The sequence below is a fragment of the Cervus elaphus genome, chromosome 23, assembly GCF_910594005.1.
Source record: "Cervus elaphus chromosome 23, mCerEla1.1, whole genome shotgun sequence".
Classification (NCBI taxonomy): Eukaryota; Metazoa; Chordata; class Mammalia; order Artiodactyla; family Cervidae; genus Cervus; species Cervus elaphus.
Genome location: NC_057837.1, coordinates 76,435,741 through 76,460,257, shown reverse-complemented (window position 1 = coordinate 76,460,257; position 24,517 = coordinate 76,435,741). Strand labels below are relative to the sequence as shown.

Genomic DNA, 24,517 nt, shown 5'->3' with positions numbered 1-24,517 from the left:
CAATATTTCATATCCGGCAATCCCTGTGAAATCTATGTTTGCAACTCTTCTTAGAAACATCGATTTATTCCTACATTTTGTCCTGGATTCATAAAACAAGAGCACCTCCACCTTACAAAGAGAGTTATTAAAAATAATTTTCATTAAACAGTGTTGGCAGAGGCTTTCTGGCGAAGTCTAAGACTAGAACCATTAATTTCCTTTTATCCAAGAATAAATTACTTCTTTAAGCACTAACAGGAAAATTCCCTCACAGAAATCACAAAGGCCCTTCTAGACTAGGATGGATGCATTAACATGTAAATAACAAACAAATAATTCTATTTACTATATATAACGTACAACACATATGTGCACACATTCATCTGGGTTTTCACGGAGTGCTTCCAAAATTCTCTTTATGAGAATGCACATCAGTAAATTCTGAAGAAGCAGATAAAGAGCATTTCTGGTTAATATGGCTCACAGCAAGGATCATGAGCTTACTACCCATGAGACACATGTGGCCCCCAGAAATTGTTTGTTTGGTTTGTGTGTTATTTCAAAAGTTTTTGAAGTTAATCAATATCATTTAAAAATGAGAACGCTTCATATAAGTATCCTTATTTTTCAAGCAAAGCTGGAAATCTGATCTTGCAAGACTGGTTTGAATCCCCCCGAGTTAGATGGTTCCAAATATTAATAATAACTGCCCCTTAACCAAGGCAGTTAACCCCACAGCCTGCACCCCACCCCCCACCATTTTACCTTCATGTGCAACTCCTACAGGCATTCAAGTTTGCAATTTTAAGCTTACACTAAATCTCTAATGAAAACTGGTCAAATCTGGGAGGAGGAGAAGAGGAGGAACCCTAGGTCTTAAAATATTAATTAAATCAAACCCAACATGGGGATTACCTAGTTTCATTCACTTACTCACTTTTAAGGCAATTAACTCTTACCTTTATGTTCTGCATATTATATCTCTAAAACAGGAAGGTGTAGGGATTTTCAGGAAGGTCAATGAACAAAGCATCCTAAACTTACTAGTCCTTTTTATCCCAAAAGGGATAAAAGTTATTTTACTCAAGAAACAAAAACACAACAAACAAACAAGGAAAAAATCCACTACCATATATTATAGCAGCTGTAAGCAGCTATCTAAACACTTTAGGCCAGAAAATGAAAAATAAACTATGCCTAAGAATTCAAGTGTTAATCTCTTTTTAAAAATTTACAAACAGACAGATTGCACAAAGGTTTCTCTCACCTATCCTTCAAGAATAAATCAGGGGAAAAAAAAAAAAAGAATAAATCAGGGGAGGGAGGTAGGAGGGGGGTTCAGGATGGGGAACACATGTAAATCCATGGCTGATCCATGTCAATGTATGGCAAAAACCACTACAATATTGTAAAGTAATTAGCCTCCAACTAATAAAAAAAGAAAAAGAAAAAAAAAAGAATAAGTCAACCACAAAGAGTATTTATTCACCTTACCTGGACGCCTGATGGCAGGATCAGGATCAAGAGTCTTCTTTAAATATTCTGTTAGTGTTTGCAAATTCGCATCACTGAGCTCCATTGCCATTGAGCCTAAAACAAAAATGAGGTTTGGGTAATTTATCACGTGAACACACAGGGATTCACATAAGAGAATCATTTTACATTATGGATGTCCTCCTCTCTGAAAGTCATCTACTTGATATGCTTTGGGTATCGCCTATAAGCCTTATTCTTAGCCAAGACAAGGTTCCAGAAGATGGGCTTTTTTGAATCAGAGATGAGACAATTTTGAGATACAGAAGAAGAAACATGTCACAAACTAAAGATTAAAAAGACAAATTATTAGATTTTTTAAAAACCCCACAATAAAAATTAAAATTTTTAAGCAGTAAAATAAGGATCCCATTGAGTTCTGAGATTAAAGAAACTAGAGTAAATTCTTTTGTGTAGAACATGCAGCCATAGGTATTGACAACAAACTACATACTGATAATCTGCACCTGGGAAGATAATTTTGGGGTTCATAAGGTGACAGTTGCGGTCATAATTAAAAAGCAACTTTCCACACAAAATCTAAGTCAAAGCAAAAATAAACAAGTGGAATGACATCAAACTAAAAATGTCTGCACAGCAAAGCAAACCATCAACAAAATGAAAAGGCAACATACTAAATAGGAAAAAATATTTGCAAATCATATCTGATAAAGAATTAATATCCAAAACATAAAAAATTAAAAAAAAAAAAACAAACAAAAAACTCATACAACTCAGAAAAAGAGTCCAATTGAAAAATGGGCAGAAAAACTGAATAGATATTTTTCCAAAGAAAATATGATAAGGTGCTCAACATCACTAAACACAAGGGAATGCAAATCAAAACCACAATGAGATTATCACCCCACACCTGTTAGAACGACTATAATAAAAAAGACAAGAAATAACAAGCATTTGGCGAGGATGGGGAGAAAAGGAAACGCTGGTACCCTGTTGGTGGGAATGTAAATTGGTGCAGCCACTATGAAAAGTATGGAGGTTCCTCAAAAAATTAAAAACAGAATTACCACATGTTCCAGCTATTCCACTTCGAGGTATTTATCTGAAGGAAATGAAAATTCTAACCGGAAGAGATATCTGTACTCCCGCTGACTGCTGTTCACTGCAGCATTATTAACAACAGTCAACACATGGAAGCAACCTAAGTATTCATCAACGGATAATGCAATGTAGTATACATACAGAATGGAATATTAACCAGCCACACACAAAAAGGGAAAGCCCTGCCATTTGATGGATGGATCCTAAGGGCAGTATACTAAGTGAAATAAATGATAAATACCACAGACTAGAGAGCTCTTCAAGAAACTTAGAGATACCAGGGACCATTTCACGCAAAGATGGGCAGAATAAAGGACAGAAACAATATGGACCTAAAAGAAGCAGAAGGTATTAAGAAGAGGTAACAAGAGTACACAAAAGAAGTATACAGAAAAGATCATGACCCAGATAATCGCCAAGGTGTGATCACTCACCTAGAGCCAGACATCCTGGAGGGGCCTTAGGAAGCAAAAATACTACGAACAAAGCTAGTGGAGGTGATGGAATTCCAGTTGAGCTATTTCAAATCCTAAAAGATGATGCTGTGAAAGTGCTGCACTCAATATGCCAGCAAATTTGGAAAATTCAGCAGTGGCCACAGAACTGGAAAAGGTCAATTTTCATTCCAATCCCAAAGAAAGGCAATGCCAAAGAATGTTCAAAATACCACACAATTGCACTCATTTCACATGCTAGCAAAGTAATGCTCAACATTCGCCAAGCCAGGCTTCAACAGTAAATGAACCATCAACTTCCAGATGTTCAAGTTGGATTTAGAAAAGGCAGAGGAACCAGAGATCAAATTGCCAACATTCACTGGATCATTGAAAAAGCAAGAGAATTCCAGAAAAAATATCTACTTCTGCTTTATTGACTATGCCAAAGGGTTTGACTGTGTGGATCACAACAAACTGTGGAAAATTCTTCAAAAGATGGGAATACCAGACCACCTGTTCTGTCTCTTGAGAAACCTGTATGCAGGTCAAAAAGCAAGTTAGATCTTTTACAATAAACCACAAAAAGTGATTTTGTAGTGGAAAAAAATAAAAAAAAAAGCAAGTTAGAACTGGACATGGAACAACAGACTGGTTCCAAATCAGGAAGGGAGGACGTCAAGGCTGTATATTGTCACCCTGCTTATTTAACTTATACGCAGAATACATCATGCAAAATGCTGGGCTGGATGAAGCACACACTAAAATCAAGATTGCCAGGAGAAATATCAATAACCTCAGATATGCAAATGACACCACCCTTATGGCAGAAAGCAAAGAACTAAACAGCCTCTTGATGAAAGTGAAAAAGGAGAGTGAAAAAGCTGGCTTAAAACACAACATTCAGAAAACTAAGATCATGGCATCTTGTCCACCACTTCATGGCAAATAGATGGGGAAACAGTGACAGACTTTTTTTGGGGGCTCTAAAATCACTGCAGCCATGAAATTAAGATGCTTGCTCCTTGGAAGAAAAGTTATGACCAATCTAGATAGCATATTAAAAAGCTGACACATTACTTTGCCAACAAAGGTTTGTCTAGTCAAGGCTATGGTTTTTCCAGTAGTCATGTATGGATGTGAGAGTTGGACTATAAAGAAAGCTGAGCGCTGAAGAATTGATGCTTTTGAACTGTGGTATTGGAGAAGACTCTTGAGAGTCCCTTGGACTGCAAGGAGATCCAACCAGTCCATCCTAAAGGAAATCAGTCCTGAATATTCATTGGAAGGACTGATGCTGAAGCTGAAACTCCAATACTTTGGCCACCTGATGCGAAGAACTGACTCATTGGAAAAGACCCTCATGCTAGTAAAGACTGAAGGCAGGAGAAGGGGACGGCAGAGGATGAGATGGTTGGATGGCATCACTGACATGATGGACATGAGTTTGGGTAAGCTCCGGGAGTTAAGTGATGGACAGGGAAGCCTGGCATGCTACAGTCCATGGGTTCGCAAAGAGTTGTACAGGACTGAGCAACTGAACTGAGATGAAATACCACATGATCATGTTTCTATGTGGAATCTTAAAAACAAAAAATCATAGATAAAAAGAGCAGATCAGGGAACTTCCTCAGTGGTCCAGTGACTAAGACTCTGCCTACCAATGCAGGTGGCATGGCTTCCGTCTGTCCCACACACTGTGGTGTGTGGCAAAACAACAACAAAAAAACAGATTGGTGTGGGCATGGCAAAACAACAACAAACAGACTGGTTAAAAAAACACAAACAGATTGGTGGTTGACTGCATGGCAGGGGCAAATGGATGAAGGTGGGTAGAAAAGTACAAACCTCCAGTTACGAAATAAACATATAAATCACGAGGATGCAATGTCCAACACACAGACTCCAGTTAACAGCAGCGTGTTGTATATTTCAAAGTTACTAGAACAGTAGATCCTAACAGTTCAGAACACAAAAGACAAATAAATTTATAACTTTGTGTGATGATGGACGTTAATTAACTAGGTTTATTGTGATCATTTCACAATATATACACATCAAACCATTATGTTGTGCACCTAACAATGTTACATCTTAATTATATCTCAATAAAAAACTTTTCAAATATTTAAACCTTAAAACTAAATATAAATCATAGAATATGCTATGACTGACCAAAAAAATCCACATCTAATATATTACAAATGATTAATAGGCTTTATAAAGGGCTACAGCTAATGCTGAGGTTGTGAAGAGTACTCCTTCATAGCCAGAAACCATGGCCTTCGAAGGAGACCAATCTTTGAAGCTATCTGTGTTCTCAACACACTCGTTTTTACCACAAGGGAAGCAAACACGCTGGCTGATTCGGTAGACTCCACCACTTATATATTCACTTCCTTTAATCCAGGGCAAACCATGCTATGGACATGAAGTTCCACTCAACCACACACACAACTTACTGAGAAGCAACTCTTCCTGTTTCTTACACCAAAGGTTTGGAAAATGCTATGCATCATATTCACTCTCTTTTGGAGATGCACTTTAAAAGCTTCAAGAACCAAAGAGTGAATTACCCATTTAACGTTGTTTACTCCAGAGCTTCCCCCTGAGCCTGGCCACAGAACCACTTTATTACGGAACACAGGCCGGAAAGCAGTGATTTAATCAATTTATTTCCCATTCTTTTTTGTGTTGAAATGCTGAATCTGTTATGAAAACATGAAAGTTTGCTGTTGCCAAGGAAAACCATTTACATCAGTATGTATGAGCTAAAAAAAAAAAAGTCAGTTTTTGCTACATGCAAATTATTCTACCTTTTGGGATTTACACAAGGTAGCATGTGTGTTTAGGGGATTACAGAGGTTAATTGAACCTATTTTGTTGAGTTTAAATTTTAAACACACTCCTTAATAAATCTGCATTTTACTAACTTTCTTCATGACAGAGTCCCACGCAAGCTGGCACCTGTCAACCTTATCTCCGGCTTTCTTCTTGCTGATTATGTTTCAGCCACCAAAGCCTTCTGTTCCTCAAACCAGACGAGAGTTCTCCCTGACTGTAATAACCCTGCCTTCTAATTTGACATCAGGCATCTATCCAGCCCACTGTCAACTCCTCAAAAAAGCCTTCCACAACCATCATCTACCTCATCCCTGTCGCACTGTTCACAGCACTTATTCTCATCTGAGATATCTTTGACTTTTTATCTCTTATTTGTAAGCTCTCTGAGGCAGGGACTTTGTAGGTCTTGCTCATCTCTGTAGCCCAGGACCTTCAACATTGCCTGGCACACAGTATTCACTAAGCATTTGGCGCATAAACTAATGGATAAGCTAATATGTCAGTCAACCGGCTAAAACATGGATCCAGTGTGGATTGGAGACTATTCTCTGAGCATCAGTTATTAGCAAGCCTGACATAATGTAGGAACTCACGTTATATCTGTCAGATAAATAGTGACCAACATACTGACATAATTAGTTTCTGTTCATTCAAAAATGTTTCAAAGAAAATGGGAGTTTGAACGTTATCCTGTATTATTGTTCATATTTGCCAGTGCTTATTTTGGGAGTTAGGACTTACTGTCTCCTCCGCTTAGGCAGCTCTGCCCCTGGAGAGCTTTGTAGTTCACTCCCTGCTTCACTCGGGTCTCTTCTTTTTTGAGATGCTGCCCTGGACCACCCTGTCTAAAACGGCACCCAGCTCAGTCACTCTCCATTCATCTCTGATCCTGCTTTTCCAAGTAAACTGAATCAGGCCTATAAACTGCTTTCTTGTTTGCTACGCTTCTCCTTCCATTAGACTGTAAGCAATGACTGTGTGTTTTGTCCACTGTAATCTCCCCAGATTCTTAAAACAGTGAAGAGCACCTACTATGTATTTGTGCTACTATTTTCAAAAGCTACATACCCTTTATTGATCTTTTTTTCCCCCATCAAAAAGCACTATCATTCTTCACATTTATTCAGTCAACTGACAAACATGAAGAGCTGGAGACAACTGATTCTAAGGGCACAGTGACCCCCCACAAAATGACGAAGTTGAAGTGCTAGGGTTTAAAAAACAAAGTGTATCGGGGGAAAACTGTGTGTGTGTGGTGGTGGTGGTGGTGGAGGAACATAAACATGTGTGCTAAAACTGTGTCTGTGTGTGCGCGCAATGGTGAAGAAATATAAACATGTGCTAAAACTCTGTGTGTGTGTGTGTGTGTGTGTGTGCGCGCGCGCGTGTGTGGTGGTGCTGGTGCTGGAGGAATATAAACATGCATGCTACAACCCCCAAAAGTTAAATACTACATAAATCTTATATTTTTAATGTTAAGGGACTAAATGTCAAAAAATCCCTTTTCTGTCTCCTCAGTGACAGTGTCTCTAAATCCAAAGCTTAGTCCTGATTAGTGAAAATATGACAAATCAGGTAATTTTAGAGAATACTCCACAGGTATTCACAATGCATCAGCAAGATCAAGGTCTAGTTATCTTTATTTGCCAGAGGTGGAGGTACACTGACATTCTGAAATATGTGCAATATATAAATGTAAAAAGCATTATTGACTTTAAAGACAAACTAGAAATGAAAAAATTCACTTTTGCCTTTAAATGAAGGGTGATACTTTACTTTTCCACTGAGCTATTTTTGGAAATTTCTACCAAAAAAATGCATGAAAAACTTGTACCACAATGGGCTTCCCTGGTGGCTCAACTGGTAAAGAGTCTGCCTGCAATGCAGGAGACCTGGGTTAGATCCCTGGGTTGAGAAGATCCCCTGAAGAAGGGAACAGCTACCTACTCCAGTACTCTGGCCTAGAGAATTCCATAGACTCTACAGTCCATGGGGTTGCAAAGAGTTGGACACTAATTTATGTACCACAATAAATCAATTATGCCAGACTTTTTGTTGAAAGACTGGCTGGACCTAAGTCGAGCCTCTTCTCAGAGGTCCTCAATTACAGATGAAGACGTTTGGAATAAAAGCTTTGCTTTCCAAGGCCACCACAGACATCTGTGACGTAAGTTGACCCAAGATGTATGCCTTTTCCTTAAGATATTTCCTCTGCATTAGAGAACCACTCCAGAGGCCCTACATCTGGGGGAACAGAGAGAGATCCAATAAATGAAAACTATCTGGCACACACACACATTAAGAACACAGTGCAACACCTCAGTCCACCCTCTGCTTTCTAATCACAGGAATGTACCATTGAGATGTAGATCCAAATTTTTTACATTGTCTACAAAGCCCCACGTGATCTGACCTCTAGATACCTGTTCCTTCACATGCTACTCTCTGAAAGCTCGATTTTCCTTGAACCCTTTGTACTATCTATTCTCTCTGCCTGGAATGATCTGTTCCCTCATCTTTCCATAGCTGGTCTCAGCTCAAATGCCACCTCCTCAGGGAAGTCGCCTTCATCTGTCACTTGTCTGGAATTATTGAAGTCATTTATTTGTAATCTTGTTTCTTTCCCCCACTAGAATATAAGCTCCCCAAGGGAAGGAACTGTCCATTTTGTTTGAGACAAAAAAGATAAATTTCACTGTATTCAAAGCGATTAAGTGGATTAAATGAATTTATCAAGTTATTAAATGAATAAAGGAACAAATTAATACCAAAGGTAGAGCACTGCCCCCAAACCTATCTAATACTCTACAGAAAATGGCTCTCCTCTATCCTAGCTCCCAACCAGCAAAAATCAAAGTAAACAGAAGGGAACAAAGAATTCTCCTGCACTGGTGTAAAGAAATACAGGGTCTTAAAAAAGTAAGAGGCTGGGTAGATCCAGTCCCACGAATTATGTGAAAAACGGAGACACACAAAAAAGGGCAAAACTCTTCACTATGGTGGTCCAAGAGGAGGAGAAAAAGAGCACTGGTAGAATCCAAGAGTAAAAAGTCCCTTTCCGTGGATTATTATTTCAAGGAATAATACTTGTGCGTCTACCATGTGGCAAGCACTGGCCATCTGCTTACAGCAGCAAGACAGGCAAGGTACCGGCTTTTGAAATTTGGAAAAAAACAATAACCAAGTAAACTATTAATGTTTCCAGAACATGATAAAAACTGAAGTGGCTCAGTCGTGTCTGACTCTTTGCAACCCCATAGACAGTAGCCTAGAATGCTTCTCCGTCCACGGGATTTTTCCAGGCAAGAGTACTAGAGTGCGTTGCTAGTTCCTTCTCCAGGGGATCTTCCCGACCCAGGGATCGAACCCGGATATCCCGCATTGTAGGCAGACGCTTTACCGTCAGGCCCACCAGGGAAGTCCTAGAACATAATAGAAAACTATGAAGTAAATAAAACTAGAGTGATGTGACTAGTTGAAAGAGATCCTTTGAAAGGTTGGTCAAAAAAACGAGTAATGTGAGTGAAACCTGGAGGACAGGGAACCAGTCTTGCAAAGATCTGCTGTTGGCATGTCCAAGCAAACGAAAGGCGCGTCCGAACGCTTTCTGGAGGACATGCGCTCCGAACATGTAAGAAAAAGAAAACGTAAGCAGCATGGCTACAGTGGTCAAGGAGGAGAAGAGGTGGGTGGGAGAGGTGGACAACGGTCACCCCAGACGGAGCTTGGTAAACCAGGGTAGGAACTCAGGGGACCCGCAGCCACTTTACGAGGTAGATGTTTTCAACCCCGCTTTTCCAGATGAGGAAGTGGAAACTCGGAGAGATGAAGTGACCAGCCCTAAGGAGGGGTTAAATATGGAAACGAATCCAGGCCTTCCCGTTCCTAAGCTGAATCCCAATGCTCCGAACTACCACACCATAGGTGTTCCTCAAGAGGCGGACCCTGGGTCACCCGACAGGTGCACGGACCCCCTCGGGGGCACAGACCACAGTCTAACCCTCAGGAGCAACTCAGCGAAGTGAGATCACCGGGCCCGTTTCACAGTAGCGGAGACCGAAGCCCTCTGCGGTGTGGCGCTCCGCCACCGCCGCCGCCCTAACGGGAAAGGGAGGTCCAGGGTAGCGGCGACGGCCTGGACGGCGGCTCGCACGCCCGCCCCGCAGCGGACCAGGCCCCGCAGCCGCACTCGCCTCACGCTGCGGGCGGTCGGGCGCGCCGAGAACGGACGCACGGGTGCGACCAATGAGAGCAGGCCGCCCCGAGAGCGCGGCCAATCAGCGCGGCGCTGGGGAGGAAGAGGCGGGCGCTCGTGCCGCACGGGTTAGGCCTCGCCCGGGCCGCCCTCGCTCCTCACAGGCCCGGGCGGGGGTGGGGTTGCTTACCGAACCTGCACCTCAGACCTGGGATGCCGCCAGGGGAGGCGAGACGCGAGGGCGAAGCCCCTGCCCCCGGGCGCTGCGCCAGACACCGGCCAATATTCCGCTCTCGCCCGGAGGTGCGGTCCTGGCTTCCCAGCGTTCGGAAGCGCAGAGAGCGCCTCCACCCTCCTCCAGCCCGGTCCCGAGAGGCCCCGATACCAGGCCGTGCAGGCCTGCGCCTCACCTCGTGGGGACGCGGGGACGGAGAAGGGAAGCCCAGTCTCGGACTGTAGCCGGCACTCTCCACTCCTACCGCCGCTCCACACCTCACATTCAAACCCCGGCAAAATGGCGCGGCAGGGAGGCTGCGGCCGGGGCGCATGCGTACACGGGGCCGAGTAAGAGGCGGGGCCAAGGGCGCTCTGCTCCACCCAGATTCCAATCACCAATCACGGCCCCGCTCTGAGGGGGCTGACGTCACGCGCGGCAATGCTCTTTGACCGCGCTAGTGGGCATCCCTCTCCTGGTTCTGAGAAGGGCACACATGCGGCGTGTGTCCGCTGAATTGTGCCCTCTTTTGATGTCAGGGCTTGAGTCAGGCATCTAGTGGGTTTTATACAACTATCGAAGGAACTGTCCAAAGTCATGGCCAAAGCATCTCCGATAGAAAACTTTTCTGCCCCTTGTGGAACTTGTTTTAAAGAGAGGAAAGGAATAAACAAGATCTTTTCAGATTTAATAAGTGCAGTGAGAAGATTGAAAGACAGTGATATGGCAGGCAGTGACGTAGATTGTCAAGGGGATGGCCAGAGGAGACCTCTAAACAAGTGACCTTAAGTTTAACAAGAAGACAGCTGTAGATTAGCCTGCAGAGCTTTCCAGGAAGAGGGGATGCTAATAGCAAAGGCTCTGAGGCAGGACCCGGCTATATTGGGGCTTAAAAAATGAAGTGGGAGCATGGCCGGAAAAGGACTTAGATCTTCAGGGGCCAGATGATGTAGCCTCCTACCTATATTGCATGGAACGTACTTACACTAAAAAACAAAAAAAAACAGTATCTATCTGAAATTCACATAGAACCAGGTGTCCAATATTTTATTTGGTGGCCCTGAAAAGTGAAAGTAAAGTCTCTCAGTCGTGTCCAACTCTTTGCAACCCCATGGACTGTCGCTCCTCCCCGTCCATGGGATTCTCCAGGCAAGGATACTGGAGTGGGTTGCCATTTCCTTCTACAGGGGATCTTCCCAAACCAGGGATCAAAACCAGGTCTCCCGCATTGCAGGCAGACGCTTTAACCTCTGAGCCACTAGGGAAGCCCTTGGTGGCCCTAGCTCCATTATATTTTCTTCACAGCATTTATCACTCCTTGCAATTGTTTCTTTTTTTAATTGTCCCCTGACTGCATACCTAAGGACTCTGTTCAAACAAGGGCATTCTCTTATTTACAGCTGTACCCCAGCACCTAACACAAGGTAACTGTTCGATAAATATTTGCTGAATGTTGAATTAAATGCCGTATATAAATAGGTGAAGTCCATTGCGAAAGGTGTACTTTATTAGAACACTGGTGGAAAAGATGTATTTCTACAATTGCAGCAGTAGTACAAGCAATCATCTTGGTCATGTTAGTCTGCTTTTCTGGACATTTTCCTCTAGTACGGGTGAGAGCAATCCTGATGACTTAACAGTTTTTCATCCCTGAAAGCCAATCAGGAAGGAAGCTGGCTGGTGTCTTGTGTCTGTCTAGCATGAGTACCAGGTTTTGTAGGGAGCCCCAGGCTTCCCAGGTGGTGCCAATGGTAAAGAACCCACCTGCCAATGCTGGAGACTCAGGTTCAATCCCTGGGTCAGGAAGATCCCCTGGAGAAGGGCATGGCAACCCACTCCAGTATTCTTCCAGGAGAATCCCATGGTCAGAGGAGCCTGGTGGGCTACAGTCCATGGGGGTCACAAAGAGTCGGTCACAACTGAGGAGACTTAGCACACAAGTAGGAAGCCCATAGGCTGTGCCACTTTTATCATGTCTGTGGACGTGGCTCCGGCGGGGCCACCTCCCTTTGCCCTTAGCAGCCCGAGGAACCACGCAGGTGAGGGCCATGGAAAGGCTTCGTGTCCTCCCTCTCCACTCCCTGTGGGGCCTGGGCGACCCATGAAGATTCCCTGGAAATTCCCATCCTGCTCGCTGACCACATGCACACACTCTTAGGTTTGCTACAACTGCTGCTGTGTTGAAAACCAAAGAAAACAATTCAGTCATTTTTAGGAGCAAGAAGTCAGTATGCATGTAGTCTTCTTTCTTTCCAAATCCTGATGAAATAGTATATATATACTGTATGGAAAGACTTTCTGAAAGTGGAAGACACATTTGATTTGGATTCAGAAAGGCATGGACACATCTGACTGTGCTTGGAAAACAAGTCTAAGTTTGGTTTTGTCTCACTTTTAAAAGTCCAGCTGAGATCCAGAAGAGTGTTGATATCTAAATTTGAGACAGGTCTGATTGCTTCTTACCTTTTATTTTATTGATTCTATTTTTAATGTTGGCGTCTTTTTTCTTTTGGTGTGCTGCATGGCATGTGGGATCTTAGTTCCCTCACCAGGGACTGAACCTGTGCCCTCTGCAGTGGAAGAGGGGAGTCAACCATTGTGCCACCAGGGAAGTCTCTCTCACTTTTTTTTTTTAATGAAGGCAACTTTCTTTCTTGGGCACATGGTGGAAAATTCACATGGTACAAACAGACTTTGGTCTTTCACTAATTAGGACGTTGTTTAGTTGCTAAGTCATGTCTGACTCTTTTGCGGCCCCATGGACTACAGTCCGCCGGGCTCCTCTGTCCATGGGATTTTCCTGACAAGAATACTGGAGTGAGTTGCCATTTCCTTCTCCAGGGGAGCTTCCTGACCCAGGGATGGAACCCGCATATCCTGCATTGCAGGTGGATTCTTTACCACTGAGGCACCAGGGAAGCCCAGGTAGGATGTTCAGTTCAGTTCAGCCACTGAGTAGTGTCTGAATCTTTGCAACCCCATGGATTACAGCACGCCAGGCCTCCCTGTCCATCACCAACTCCCAGAGCTTGCTCAAACCCATGTCCTTTAAGTTGGTGATACCATCCAACCATCTCATCCTCTGTCATCCCCTTCTCCTCTTGCCTTCAATCTTTCCCAGCATAGGATCTTTTCCACTGAGTCAGTTCTTCACATCAGGTGGCCAAAGTATTGGAGTTTCAGCTTCAGCATCAGTCCTTCCAATGAACACCCAGGACTGATCTCCTTTAGGATGGACTGGTTGGATCTCCTTGCAGTCCAAGGGACTCTCAAGAGTCTTCTCCAACACCACAGTTTAAAAGCATCAATTCTTCAGCGCTCAGCTTTCTTTATAGTCCAACTCTCACATCCATACATGACTACTGGAAAAACCAGAGCTTGAACTAGACGGACCTTTGTTGGCAAAGTAATGTGTCAGCTTTTTAATATGCTGTCTAGGTTGGTCATAGCTTTTCTTCCAAGGAGCAAGCATCTTTTAATTTCATGGCTGCAATCACCATCTGCAGTGATTTTGGAGCCCAGAAAAATAAAGTCAGCCACTGTTTCCACTGTTTCCCATATATTTGCCATGAAGTGATGGACCAGATGCCATGATCTTAGTTTTCTGAATGTTGAGTTTTAAGTCAACTTTTTCACTCTCCTTTTTCACTTTCATCAAGAGGCTCTTTAGTTCTTTGTTTTCTGCCATAAGGATGGTGTCATCTGCATAACCGAAGTTATTGATATCTCTCCCAGCAATCTTGATTCCAGCTTGTGCTTCATCCAGCCCAGCCTTTTTCATGATGTACTCTGAATAAAAGTTAAATGATCAAGGTGACAACATACAGCTTTGACGTACTCCTTTCCCTATTGGGAACCAAGTCTGTTGTTCCATGTCCAGTACTAACTGTTGTTTCCTGACCTGCAAACAGATTTCTCAAGAGGCAGGTCAGGTGGTCTGATATTCTCATCTCTTTAAGAATTTTCCAGAGTTTGTTGTAGTCCACACAATCAAAGGCTTTGGCATAGTCAATAAAGCGAAGTAGATGTTTCTCTGGAACTCTCTTGCTTTTTCAATGATCCAATGGCTGTTTGCAATTTGATCTCTGGTTCCTCTGCCTTTTCTAAATCCAGCTTGAACATCTGTAAGTTCACGGTTCACATACTGTTGAAGCCTGGCTTGGAGAATGTTGAGCATTACTTTACTAACGTGTGAGATGACTGTAATTGTGCGGTAGTTTGAGTATTCTTTGGCATTGCCTTTCTTTGGGACTGGAAAGAAAACTGACCTTTTACAGTCCTGTGGCCATGGTAGGACATTAGCTGCAGGTAATTTACTGAATATTTAAGTTCTTTATGTTCTTATTTTAAAAATATTCTTTATTAATGTTCTCTGAGAGGCATATGAGTCTCCTATCGTGATTCTGATTTTGTCATTGTTAATGGGTACTTCAGTCAGCTTCTGATTTATATTTTGAAGCTATTAGGTCAATAAAGGGTTCCTGCTGTTTCTTCTTGATGATGTTTATCATCTTATAATGTGAAATAGTCCTCTTTGGCCCTTTCAAAGCTTTCCTCTTCCAATTCAATCTTGTCTGATATCAATACTGTTGGACCTGCTTTCTTTCTGTAACAATTTCCTGGGTCTTCTCCTCTCCCAGTTTTACTGAGATATAATGGACATACTTTTCAGCATCTCTTTATTGCCAGAATTCTTTCATCCTTCTGTATATCATACTAGTTAAGAGCGTGAACTTGAGCCAGACTACCCAGGTTAAGACCCCAATGCCATCTGTGTAACACTGAGTAAGTTACTTATAACTTGGTTGCCTAATCTCTAAAATAGGGGTAATAATATGATTCTTCCTCTTAGGGTGGTTGTAAAGATAAAGAATGACATGTATGAAGAAATGATATGTATGAAGCCCATGAAAAAGCAACTGGGAAACAGTACCCGACAGTGTTAACTGTTACGACCATTTCTTATGATCAATTCAGTTCAGTTCAGTTCAGTTGCTCAGTTGTGTCTGACTCTTTGTGACCCCACGAACCGCAGCACGCCACACCTCCCTGTCCATCACCAACTCCCGGAGTCCACCCAAACCCATGTCCATCGAGTTGGTGATGCCATCCAATTATCTCATCCTCTGTCGTCTCCTTCTGCTTCTACCCTCAATCTTTCCCAGCATCAGGGTCTTTTCCAATGAGTCAGCTCTTCACATCAGGTGGCCAGAGTATTGGAGTTTCAGCTTCAACATCAGTCCTTCCAATGAACACCCAGGACTGATCTCCTTTAGGATGGACTGTTTGGATCTCCTTGCAGTCCAAGGGACTCTCAAGACTCTTCTCCAGTACCACAGTTCAAAAGCATTAATTCTTCAGCGCTCAGCTTTCTTTATAGTCCAACTCTCACATCCATACATGACTACTGGAAAAACCATAGCCTTGACTAGACAGACCTTTGTTGGCAAAGTAATGTGTCAGCTTTTTAATATGCTGTCTAGGTTGGTCATAACTTTCCTTTCAAGGAGTAAGCATCTTTTAATTTCATGTCTGCAATCACCACCTGCAGTGATTTTGGAGCCCAAAAAAATAGTCAGCCACTGTGTCCACTGTTTCCCCATCTATTTGCCATGAAGTGATGGACCAGATGCCATGATCTTAGTTTTCTGAATGTTGAGCTTTAAGCCAACTTTTTCACTCTCCTCTTTCACTTTCATCAAGAGGCTCTTTAGTTCTTCACTTTCTGCCATAAGGGTGGTGTCATCTGCATATCTGAGGTTATTGATATTTCTCCTGGCAATCTTGATTCCAGCTTGTGCTTCCTCCAGCCCAGCGTTTCTCATGCTGTACTCTGCATATAAGTTAAATAAGCAGGGTGACAATATACGGCCTTGATGTACTCCTTTTCCTATTTGGAACCAGTCTGTTGTTCTGTGTCCAGTTCTGTTGCTTCCTGACCTCCATACAGGTTTCTCAAGAGGCAGGTCAGGTGGTCTGGTATTCCCATCTCTTTAAGAATTTTCCACAGTTTATTGTGATCCACACAGTCAAAGGCTTTGTCATAGTCAATAAAGCAGAAATAGATGTTTTTCTGGAACTCTCTTGCTTTTTTGATGATCCAGTGGATATTGGCAATTTGATCTCTGGTTCCTCTGCCTTTTCTAAAACCAGCTTGAACAACTGGAAGTTCACGGTTCACGTATTGCTGAAGCCTGGCTTGGAGAATTTTAAGCATTACTTTACTAGCGTGTGAGATGAGTGCAATTGTGCGGTAGTTTGAGCATTCTTTGGCATTGCCTTTCTTTGGGATTGGAATGGAAACTGACCTTTTCCAGTCCTGTGGCCACTGCTGAGTTTTCTAAATTTGCTAGCATATTGAGTGCATACTTTCACAGCGTCATCTTTCAGGATTTGAAGTAGCTCAACTGGAATTCCATGACCTTCGTAGTGATGCTTCCTAAGGCTCACTTGACTTCACATTCCAGGATGTCTGGCTGTAGGTGAGTGATCACACCATCGTGATTATCTGGGTTGTGAAGATCTTTTTTGTATAGTTCTTCTGTGTATTCTTGCCACCTCTTCTTAATATCTTCTGCTTCTGTTAGGTCCCTACCATTTCTGTCCTTTATTGAGCCCATCTTTGCATGAAATGTTCCCTTGGCATCTCTAATTTTCTTGAAGAGACCTCTAGCCTTTCCCATTCTATTGTTTTCCTCTATTTCTTTGCATTGACAGCTGAGGAAGGCTTTCTTATCTCTCCTTGCTATTCTTTGGAACTCTGCATTCAAATGGGAATATCTTTTCTTTTCTCCCTTGTTTTTTGCTTCCAGTCTTTTCACAGCTATTTGTAAGGCCTCCTCAGACAGCCATTTTGCTTTCTTGCATTTCTTTTTCTTGGGGATGGTCTTGATTCCTGTCTCCTGTACAGTGTCACAAACCTCCGTCCATAGTTCATCAGGCTCTCTGTCTATCAGATCTAGCCCCTTAAATCTATTTCTCACTTCCACTGTATAGTCATAAGGGATTTGATTTAGGTCATACCTGAATGGTCTAGTGGTTTTCTCCATTTTCTTCAATTTAAGTCTGAATTTGGCAATAAGGATTTCATGATCTGAGCCACAGTCAGCTTCCAGTCTTGTTTTTGCTGACTGTATAGAGCTTCTCCATCTTTGACTGCAAAGAATATAATCAATCTGATTTCGGTGTCGACCATCTATCTGGTGATGTCCATGTGTAGAGTCTTCTGTGTTGTTGGAAGAGGGTGTTTGCTATGACCAGTGCGTTCTCTTGGCAGAACTCTATTAGCCTTTGCGCAGTTGAAGTATGTTTTTTTTTCAAATATCATACCACATGCCTTGGCATGCTGCAGTCCATGGGGTTGTGAAGAGTCCAACATGACTTGATGACTGAAAGACAACAGCAAGCACACCCCTTATATGTGGAATCTAAAAAGAAATGATACAAATGAACTTACTTAGAAAATAGAGAGTCACAGACTTAGAAAATGAATTTATGGTTGCCAGGGGTAGGGGAGGGATCTTAATAGTTAGGGAGTTTGGGAAGGTCATGTACACCCTGCTATATTCAAAACGGATACCATCAACAAGGGCCTATTGTATAGCACAGGGAACTCTACTAGATGTTATATGGCAGCTTGGATGGGTGGGGGTTTGGGGGAGAATGGATACATACACATGTATGGCTGAGTCCCTTCACTGTTCACCTCAAACTATCACCACATTGTTAATCGGCTATACCCCAATACAAAATAAAAAGTTTAAAGTTTGAAAAAAAAAAGAGATGTTTTTTGATGTGGACCATTTTTGAAGTATTGATGGAATTTATTACAATATTGCTTCTGTTTTATGTTTTGACTGAGAGGCATGTGGGATCTTAGCTTCCTGACCAGGGATTGAACCTGCACTCCCTGCATTGGAAGGTTAAGTCTTAACCACTGGATGCCAGGGAAGTCCCAGAGGAGTATTCTTGATGGCCTCCCATTGTCCCAGCCCTCAGTTTTTCTCGGGTGGTGCTGCTTTAGACCTGGGCAAGCCTTCGGACCCTTGTCTTGGCCCCTGTATTTTAGAGGGCTCCCCACTGGCCCTCCTCCAACCACTCCCTGTCCACGGACCAAACGGGGGAGTTTCTATGCTCACCCAGAACCTGTGCCATCCCCGTTTGGATCATGTTCCAGTCGCCCAGCACCCTGGAAGTCCCCACCCCTCGGCCCCGAGTCCTTCTCCAAGATCTGTAGAAATCTCTTGCCTGGGTCAGTTCTGAGAGCAAATGTACAGCCAATGGGAGCGCCCCAAAGCTGGAAGTGTGACGGAGGCAAACGAGTTTGCAGCGGGTTTGGACAGAGCTGAGTGTCCACACAGATGTTCAAAGCCCTGCGGTGCTGCCTGCAGCTTGAGGAGGCAGGGTGCAGGACACAGGCCAGTTCTCCCCGCGCTGCTCTGTTCTGGCATGGAATGCTGGGGAGCCTGAAAATGCAACCTTTGAACCAAGACTTGCAGGTATTGTAAAAGTATTTATCGAGGAAGGAGGTTCAGTTCAGTTCAGTTCATTTGCTCAGTCATGTCCGACTCTTCGCGACCCCATGGACTGCAGCATGCCAGGCTTCCCTGCCCATCACCAACTCCCAGAGCCTACTCAAACTCATGTCCGTCTAGTCGGTGATGCCATCCAACCATCTCATCCTCTCTCGTCCCCTTCTCCTCCTGCCTTCAACCTTTCCCAGGATCAGGGAAGGAGGTTAGGATAAGTTTTATTCAAATGCTCATAGCTTGATATTTAACTTTGAAATATTTAGACTTTCTGGATGCGTATAGTCAAAGCTTTGGTTTTTCCAGTAGTCATGTATAGATGTGAGTGTTGGACCATAAAGAAGGCTGATCGCCCAAGAATTGATGCTTTCAAACTGATTCTGGAGAAGACTCTTGAGAATCCCTTGGACAGCAAGGAGATCAAATCAGTCAATCTTAAAGGAAATCAACCCCAAATATTCATTGGAAAGACTGATGCTAAAGCTGAAGCTCCAATAATTTGGCCACCTGATGTGAAGAGCCGACTCAATGGAAAAGGAAAAGACCCTGATGCTGGGAAAGATTGAGGGCAATAGGGGGCAACAGAGGATGAGATGGTTGGCTGGCATCACCAACTCAATAGACATGAGTCTGCGCAAACTCCAGGAGATAATGAAGGACAGGGAAGCCTGGTGTGCTGCGGTTCATGGGGTTGCAAAGAGTGGGAAACGACTTAGGGACAACTCCGAGTCCATGGCGGTTGCATTTCTGCCCCAGAGCCACTAGATGTCAGCAGTGGGCTCTGGTGGCCCTCTGGAGCCAGCGCCCCAGTGAGCTATATCCATTTGTCTCCTCTCCAGCCCTGGGGTGGGAAGATCACCTGGAGAAGGGAAAGGCTACCCTACCCACGCCAATACTCTGGCCTGGAGAATTCCATGGACTGTACAGTCCACGGGGGTCGCAAAGAGTCGGACACGACTGAGTGACTTTCATGTCACTTTCCAGTGCATTAAATAGCCCTTCCCTCATGTGAGGTCCCTGCTCAGGGAGGGACTGAAGGGACCATCAAGGCTGCAGGTGGAGGGAATTCCCTGCTATGCAGTATGGCCAAAAAAGAGGGAGGGGGGAGATGCAGTGGAGGTGAGGGATGCAGACAGGAACTAGGGAGTCAAACAGGAGGCGAGGTTCTGTTTTTTTTCAAGAAGTTAGCTTTTGAGTTGGAATCCAGGAGGAGGAACTAGCCATGAAGCAGTCCAGAGAAAACACATCCAGGAAGAGAAACAACAGGAGCAAAGGCTCTGAGGTAGGAGCAAGTGTGCAACTCCAAAGAAGTCACAAATTTGTGCCTTCAAAAAAAAAAAAGAAAGAAACAATTGAAGTATACAGGCTTTCCTGGTGGCTCAGCTGGTAAAGAATCCACCTGCAATGCGGGAGACCTGGGTTCGATCCCTGGGTTGGGAAGATCCCCTGGAGAAGGGAATGACTACCCACGCCAGTATTCTGGCCTGGAGAATTCCACGGACTGTACAGTCCATGGGGTCACAAAGAGTCAGACACGACTGAGTGACTCTCACTTTCACTTTCACAGTTGATTCACAATATAGTGTGAGTTTCACGTGTATAGCAAAGTGATTCATGTATATATATATATATTTTCAGATTCTTTTCCATTATAAGTAATTAAAAGATATTGAATATAGTTCCATGTGCTATACAGTAGGTCCTTGTTTCATGTTTTATATACAGTAGTGTATATGTTAATCCCAAACTCCTAAATTATCCCTTCTTCCCCTTTCCTTTCCCTTTTGATAACTGTAAGTTTATTACTTCATTTGGTATGATAATCTCTAGGCTCATCCATGTTGCTGCAAATGGCATTATTTCATTCTTTTTAATGGCTGAGTAATATTCCCGTGTGTGTGTGTGTATACCACACCTTCTTTACCCAGCTTCCCCAGTGGCTCATCTGGGGAAGAATCCATCTGCAGGAGACACTCAGGAGACCCAGGTTCAATCCCTGGATTAGGAAGAACTGGAGAAGGAAATGGCAACCTGCTCCAGTATGCTTGCTTGGGAAATCTCGTGGACAGAGGAGCCTGGTGGGCTACAGTCCATGGGGTTGCAAAGAGTTGGACACGACTGAGTGATTAAACAACAAACAGCAAAAAAAAAAAAAAAAAAAAAAACCCAAAAAACAACAAACAGCATACCACATCTTCTTTATCCATTCAACTGTTGATAGACACATAGGTTGGTTCCATGTCTTGGCTATTAGAGATTGTGCTGCTATGATCACTGGGGTGCAAGTATCTTTTCGAATTAGAATTTTTGTCTTTTCTGGATATATGCCCAGGAGTGGGACTGCTGGATCGTGTGGTAATTCTATCTTTAGTTTTTTTAAAGGAAGCTCCATATCGTTCTCCACGCCCTCTCCAGCATTTATGAACTGGTGACTTTTAAAGGTGTGCACTGAAGTGGAAAAATGAAGGCACAGACCACGAAGGCTTACTGGCCCAGCCTCGGCACCTGCTCGCTTCCTCTCATGTTTTCTCTGCTAGTCGCTGTTTCTTTCCTTGACTTCTGAACGTCTGTGCTGGTCAGGAAAGAGTCTGAGGGTACAGCCCTACGAAGGCAGTGTAAGAGATCTGACAACAGTGGTTTCTAACGCAGGTGTTTGTAATACCCAAGCGTCCAACTTACACACAGGGTCCTTGGCAAATAAGCTCCTGAGACCAGGACTGTGTTCTGTGGGATGCCCTGCCGGGCTTCGCACCTCGCCCCTCAGAACGGGCACAGTGGGTAGTGTGTGTGTGCTCTGAAGACAGAGTCTGGGCCAGAGTCCCAGCTCCGCCGTGTTCCTGCCGTGCGATCCAGCCTCTCACGGCCTGTGTCCTCATCTAATGCCGCTACCCCCTCAGGGTAGAAAGTTCACACAACAAATCCTTCTGTACAAAAAGTTCTTCCTTCCAGCTTCCATGATCTGACCACTGGCCTCTCCTACACAGCTTGGTTTTTTTCAGAAACCCATGGACTCTGGAGAAGGTATTCAATATGCCATTATTTAAGCCCAAATTTACTCAAGCTAAGAAGTTTATTAGAACACATGAGTATTTCCTGGACATAACTCAAGATAAATTCTTTAAGCAAATCTGAATTAGGTTAAAGGAGAGGAAGCTATAGAAGCTTCATGTGAAGATTAGGAGTCTCTGGGAAAGATGAAAATTGACTATTATATAAAATTATCCTCAAAAGCTCAGTCTTCAGTTGAACACCAGATAAGGTTGGCTTGTGTCTGGAAAGAGGCATTAAAAAAAAATACTAAAATCATTTTTTCCAGAATCCTTACAGAGTCCTCATTACTTCTCCTCTTGCTGTCGGTATGCAACTGCATTTACTAAGCTGGACGTTCCTAAGATGTGACACAAATCACCAACCCAAGGACAATTTAGATTTCTTTTCATTTTCTTGGGCTCCAAAATCACTGCAGATGATGACTGCAGCTTGGAAGAAAAGCTATGACCAACCTAGACAGTGTATTAAAAAACAGAGACATCACTTTGCCAGCAAAGGTCCGCATAGTCAAAGCTATGGTTTTTCTAGCAGTCATGTATGGGTGTGAGAGTTGGACTATAAAGAAAGCTGAGCACCAAAGAATTGATGCTTTCGAACTGTGGTCTTGGAGAAGACTCTTCAGAATCCCTTGGACTCCAAGGAGATCAAACCAGTTAACCTTAAAGGAAATCAACCCTGAATACTCACTGAAATGACTGATGCTGAAGCTGAAGCTCCAATACTTTGGCCATCTGATATGAAGAGCCGTCTAGTTGGAAAAGACCCTGATGTTGGGAAAGATTGAAGACGGAAGGAGAAGGGGATGACAGAGGATGAGATGGTTGAGTGGCATCATCCTCAGTGGACATGAGTTTGAGCAAGCTCTGGAAGATAGGAAGGACACAAAGTCTGGTGTATTGCAGTCCATGGGGTCACAAGGAGTCAGACACGACTTAGTGACTGAACAGCAACAAAACCTAGACAATGGGCATGTTACACAGGTTTACAAAAATTCCAGGGAAGGCAACCACTCTGGTCCTCTGAAAAAGGAAATGTACTTTTGCCTAAAATGTGCACCAGTCTGTTAGGGTACAAAATGCAGTGTAATGCTGAAATTGCCTTTCAAAATGCTTAAATTAGTAACCTGAAATAAGACAGTGACCTTAGCATGCCCTCCACATGGGGGTGAGCAAAAGAGACTTTAACAGGAAGGCCAAGCTGAAACTATCTGCCGCAGCGGACTTTCGGGTCCTACAGTACAAGCTGAAGGAGCTCTGTTACTCAGAGGAAGTCACTTTAGTTCAGGGTATTTAAACCTTGGCACCACTGACACTACAGTCCCCACTCCTGCCCCCAGCTTGTGGGTGGGAGTGGGGGGCTGTTAAGCAGCATCCCTGGCCTCTACTCACAGCCACCCCCACCCAGACATGGGACAACCCAACATGTCTGCAGACATTGCCAAGTGTTGGGGGCAGAACTGAAAACCACTGGTTGGCAGCAGGTTGAAAACCAGTGCTCTAGATAAAACTCAGGCAGATCTGCTCTGTAGAGATAAAAAGACTCTTCAGAAACCTTTTCCAAAAAGAAAAGAAAGTGAAAAGTGAAAGTGAATCACTCAGTCATGTCCGAATCTTTGTGACCCCATGGACTGTAGCCTACGAGGTTCCTCCGTCCATGGAATTCTCCAGGCAAGAATACTGGAGTGGGTTGCCATTTCCTTCTCCAGAGGATCTTCCTGACCCAGGGATCGAACCCGGGTACCCACATTGCAAGCAGATGTGGGAGACACAGGGGGAACTCTTCCAAAAGGGCTGTTCTTTTGTTCTTCCCTGGAAGCATCTGAAATGCGGTACCAGAGAAAGATGTTTTATACCAATGAATTAATAAAGATGACCATGTGTTAAGTCAATTTCAGCAGTGCAATATTTTAATTACAGTCATGATTTACAACGTGAGATATTTCAGAATGGATTCTGCAGGGGAATTCCTTGGTGATCCAGCAGTTAAGACTCTGTGCTTTCACAGCAGAGGGTGTGGGTTTGCTCCCTGGCTGGGGAACTAAGATCCTGCATGCCGTGAGGTGAAACCAGAAAAGAAAAACGGGTTCTGCATTTGGAAGCAAGAAAGGCGAGCTTTCTAGGCTGGCTCCCCGTGTGAACCTTAGGATGGCCGCCCACTCATGCCCAGTTGGCTTCCCTGGGAGTCCTCCTCTGCAATCTTGCCCTCAATGCCAGCAAGAGGAGATTTCGGTCTTCTCTTGGAAACTAAGCCACGGGTCAAACTAATTAATGAGATGAAATCATCTTCTCATGATCTCATAACTGGGTGTTTTCCCCTTTCATGAGGAAGGGGATGAAAGGGGAATTTTACTTACAAAAATTAAAACCCACAATTAATATTCTCCCATTAATAATTATGAATTAAACATAAAGGCCACATTTTACCAACAACTGATAAAAGTACAAGCATATATCTGCCACAAGAACAAACCCAAAACTTGATATGCTGTGCTGTGCTTAGTCGTTCAGTCATGTCCGACTCTCTGCGACCCACCAGGCTCCTCTGTCCATGGGGACTCTCCAGGCAGGAATACTGGAGTGGGTTGCCATGCCCTCCTCCAAGAGGCTCTTCCCAACCTACGGATCGAACCCAGGTCTCCTGCATTGCAGGCAGATTCTTTACCAGTTGAGCTATC

The 24,517-nt window shown here is 43.6% G+C and overlaps 1 protein-coding gene across 2 annotated transcripts in view; it reads right to left on the bottom strand.

The window, feature by feature from the left end:
* Positions 1-10,602, bottom strand: part of CSE1L (chromosome segregation 1 like) — a 35,048-nt gene extending 24,446 nt beyond the window's left edge. Inside the window, exons 1-2 of one of the 2 annotated variants that reach the window (XM_043885122.1) lie at positions 10,461-10,602; positions 1,477-1,572 (exon numbers count right to left, since the gene is read on the bottom strand). In XM_043885122.1, coding sequence (XP_043741057.1) covers positions 1,477-1,567 — 91 coding nt within the window. In that variant the 5' untranslated portion in view covers positions 1,568-1,572; positions 10,461-10,602. Of the gene's footprint in view, positions 1-1,476; positions 1,573-10,240; positions 10,369-10,460 lie in introns of those variants that run through there. The other variant, XM_043885123.1, reaches the window with a different exon arrangement.
* Positions 10,603-24,517: the final 13,915 nt, after the last annotated feature.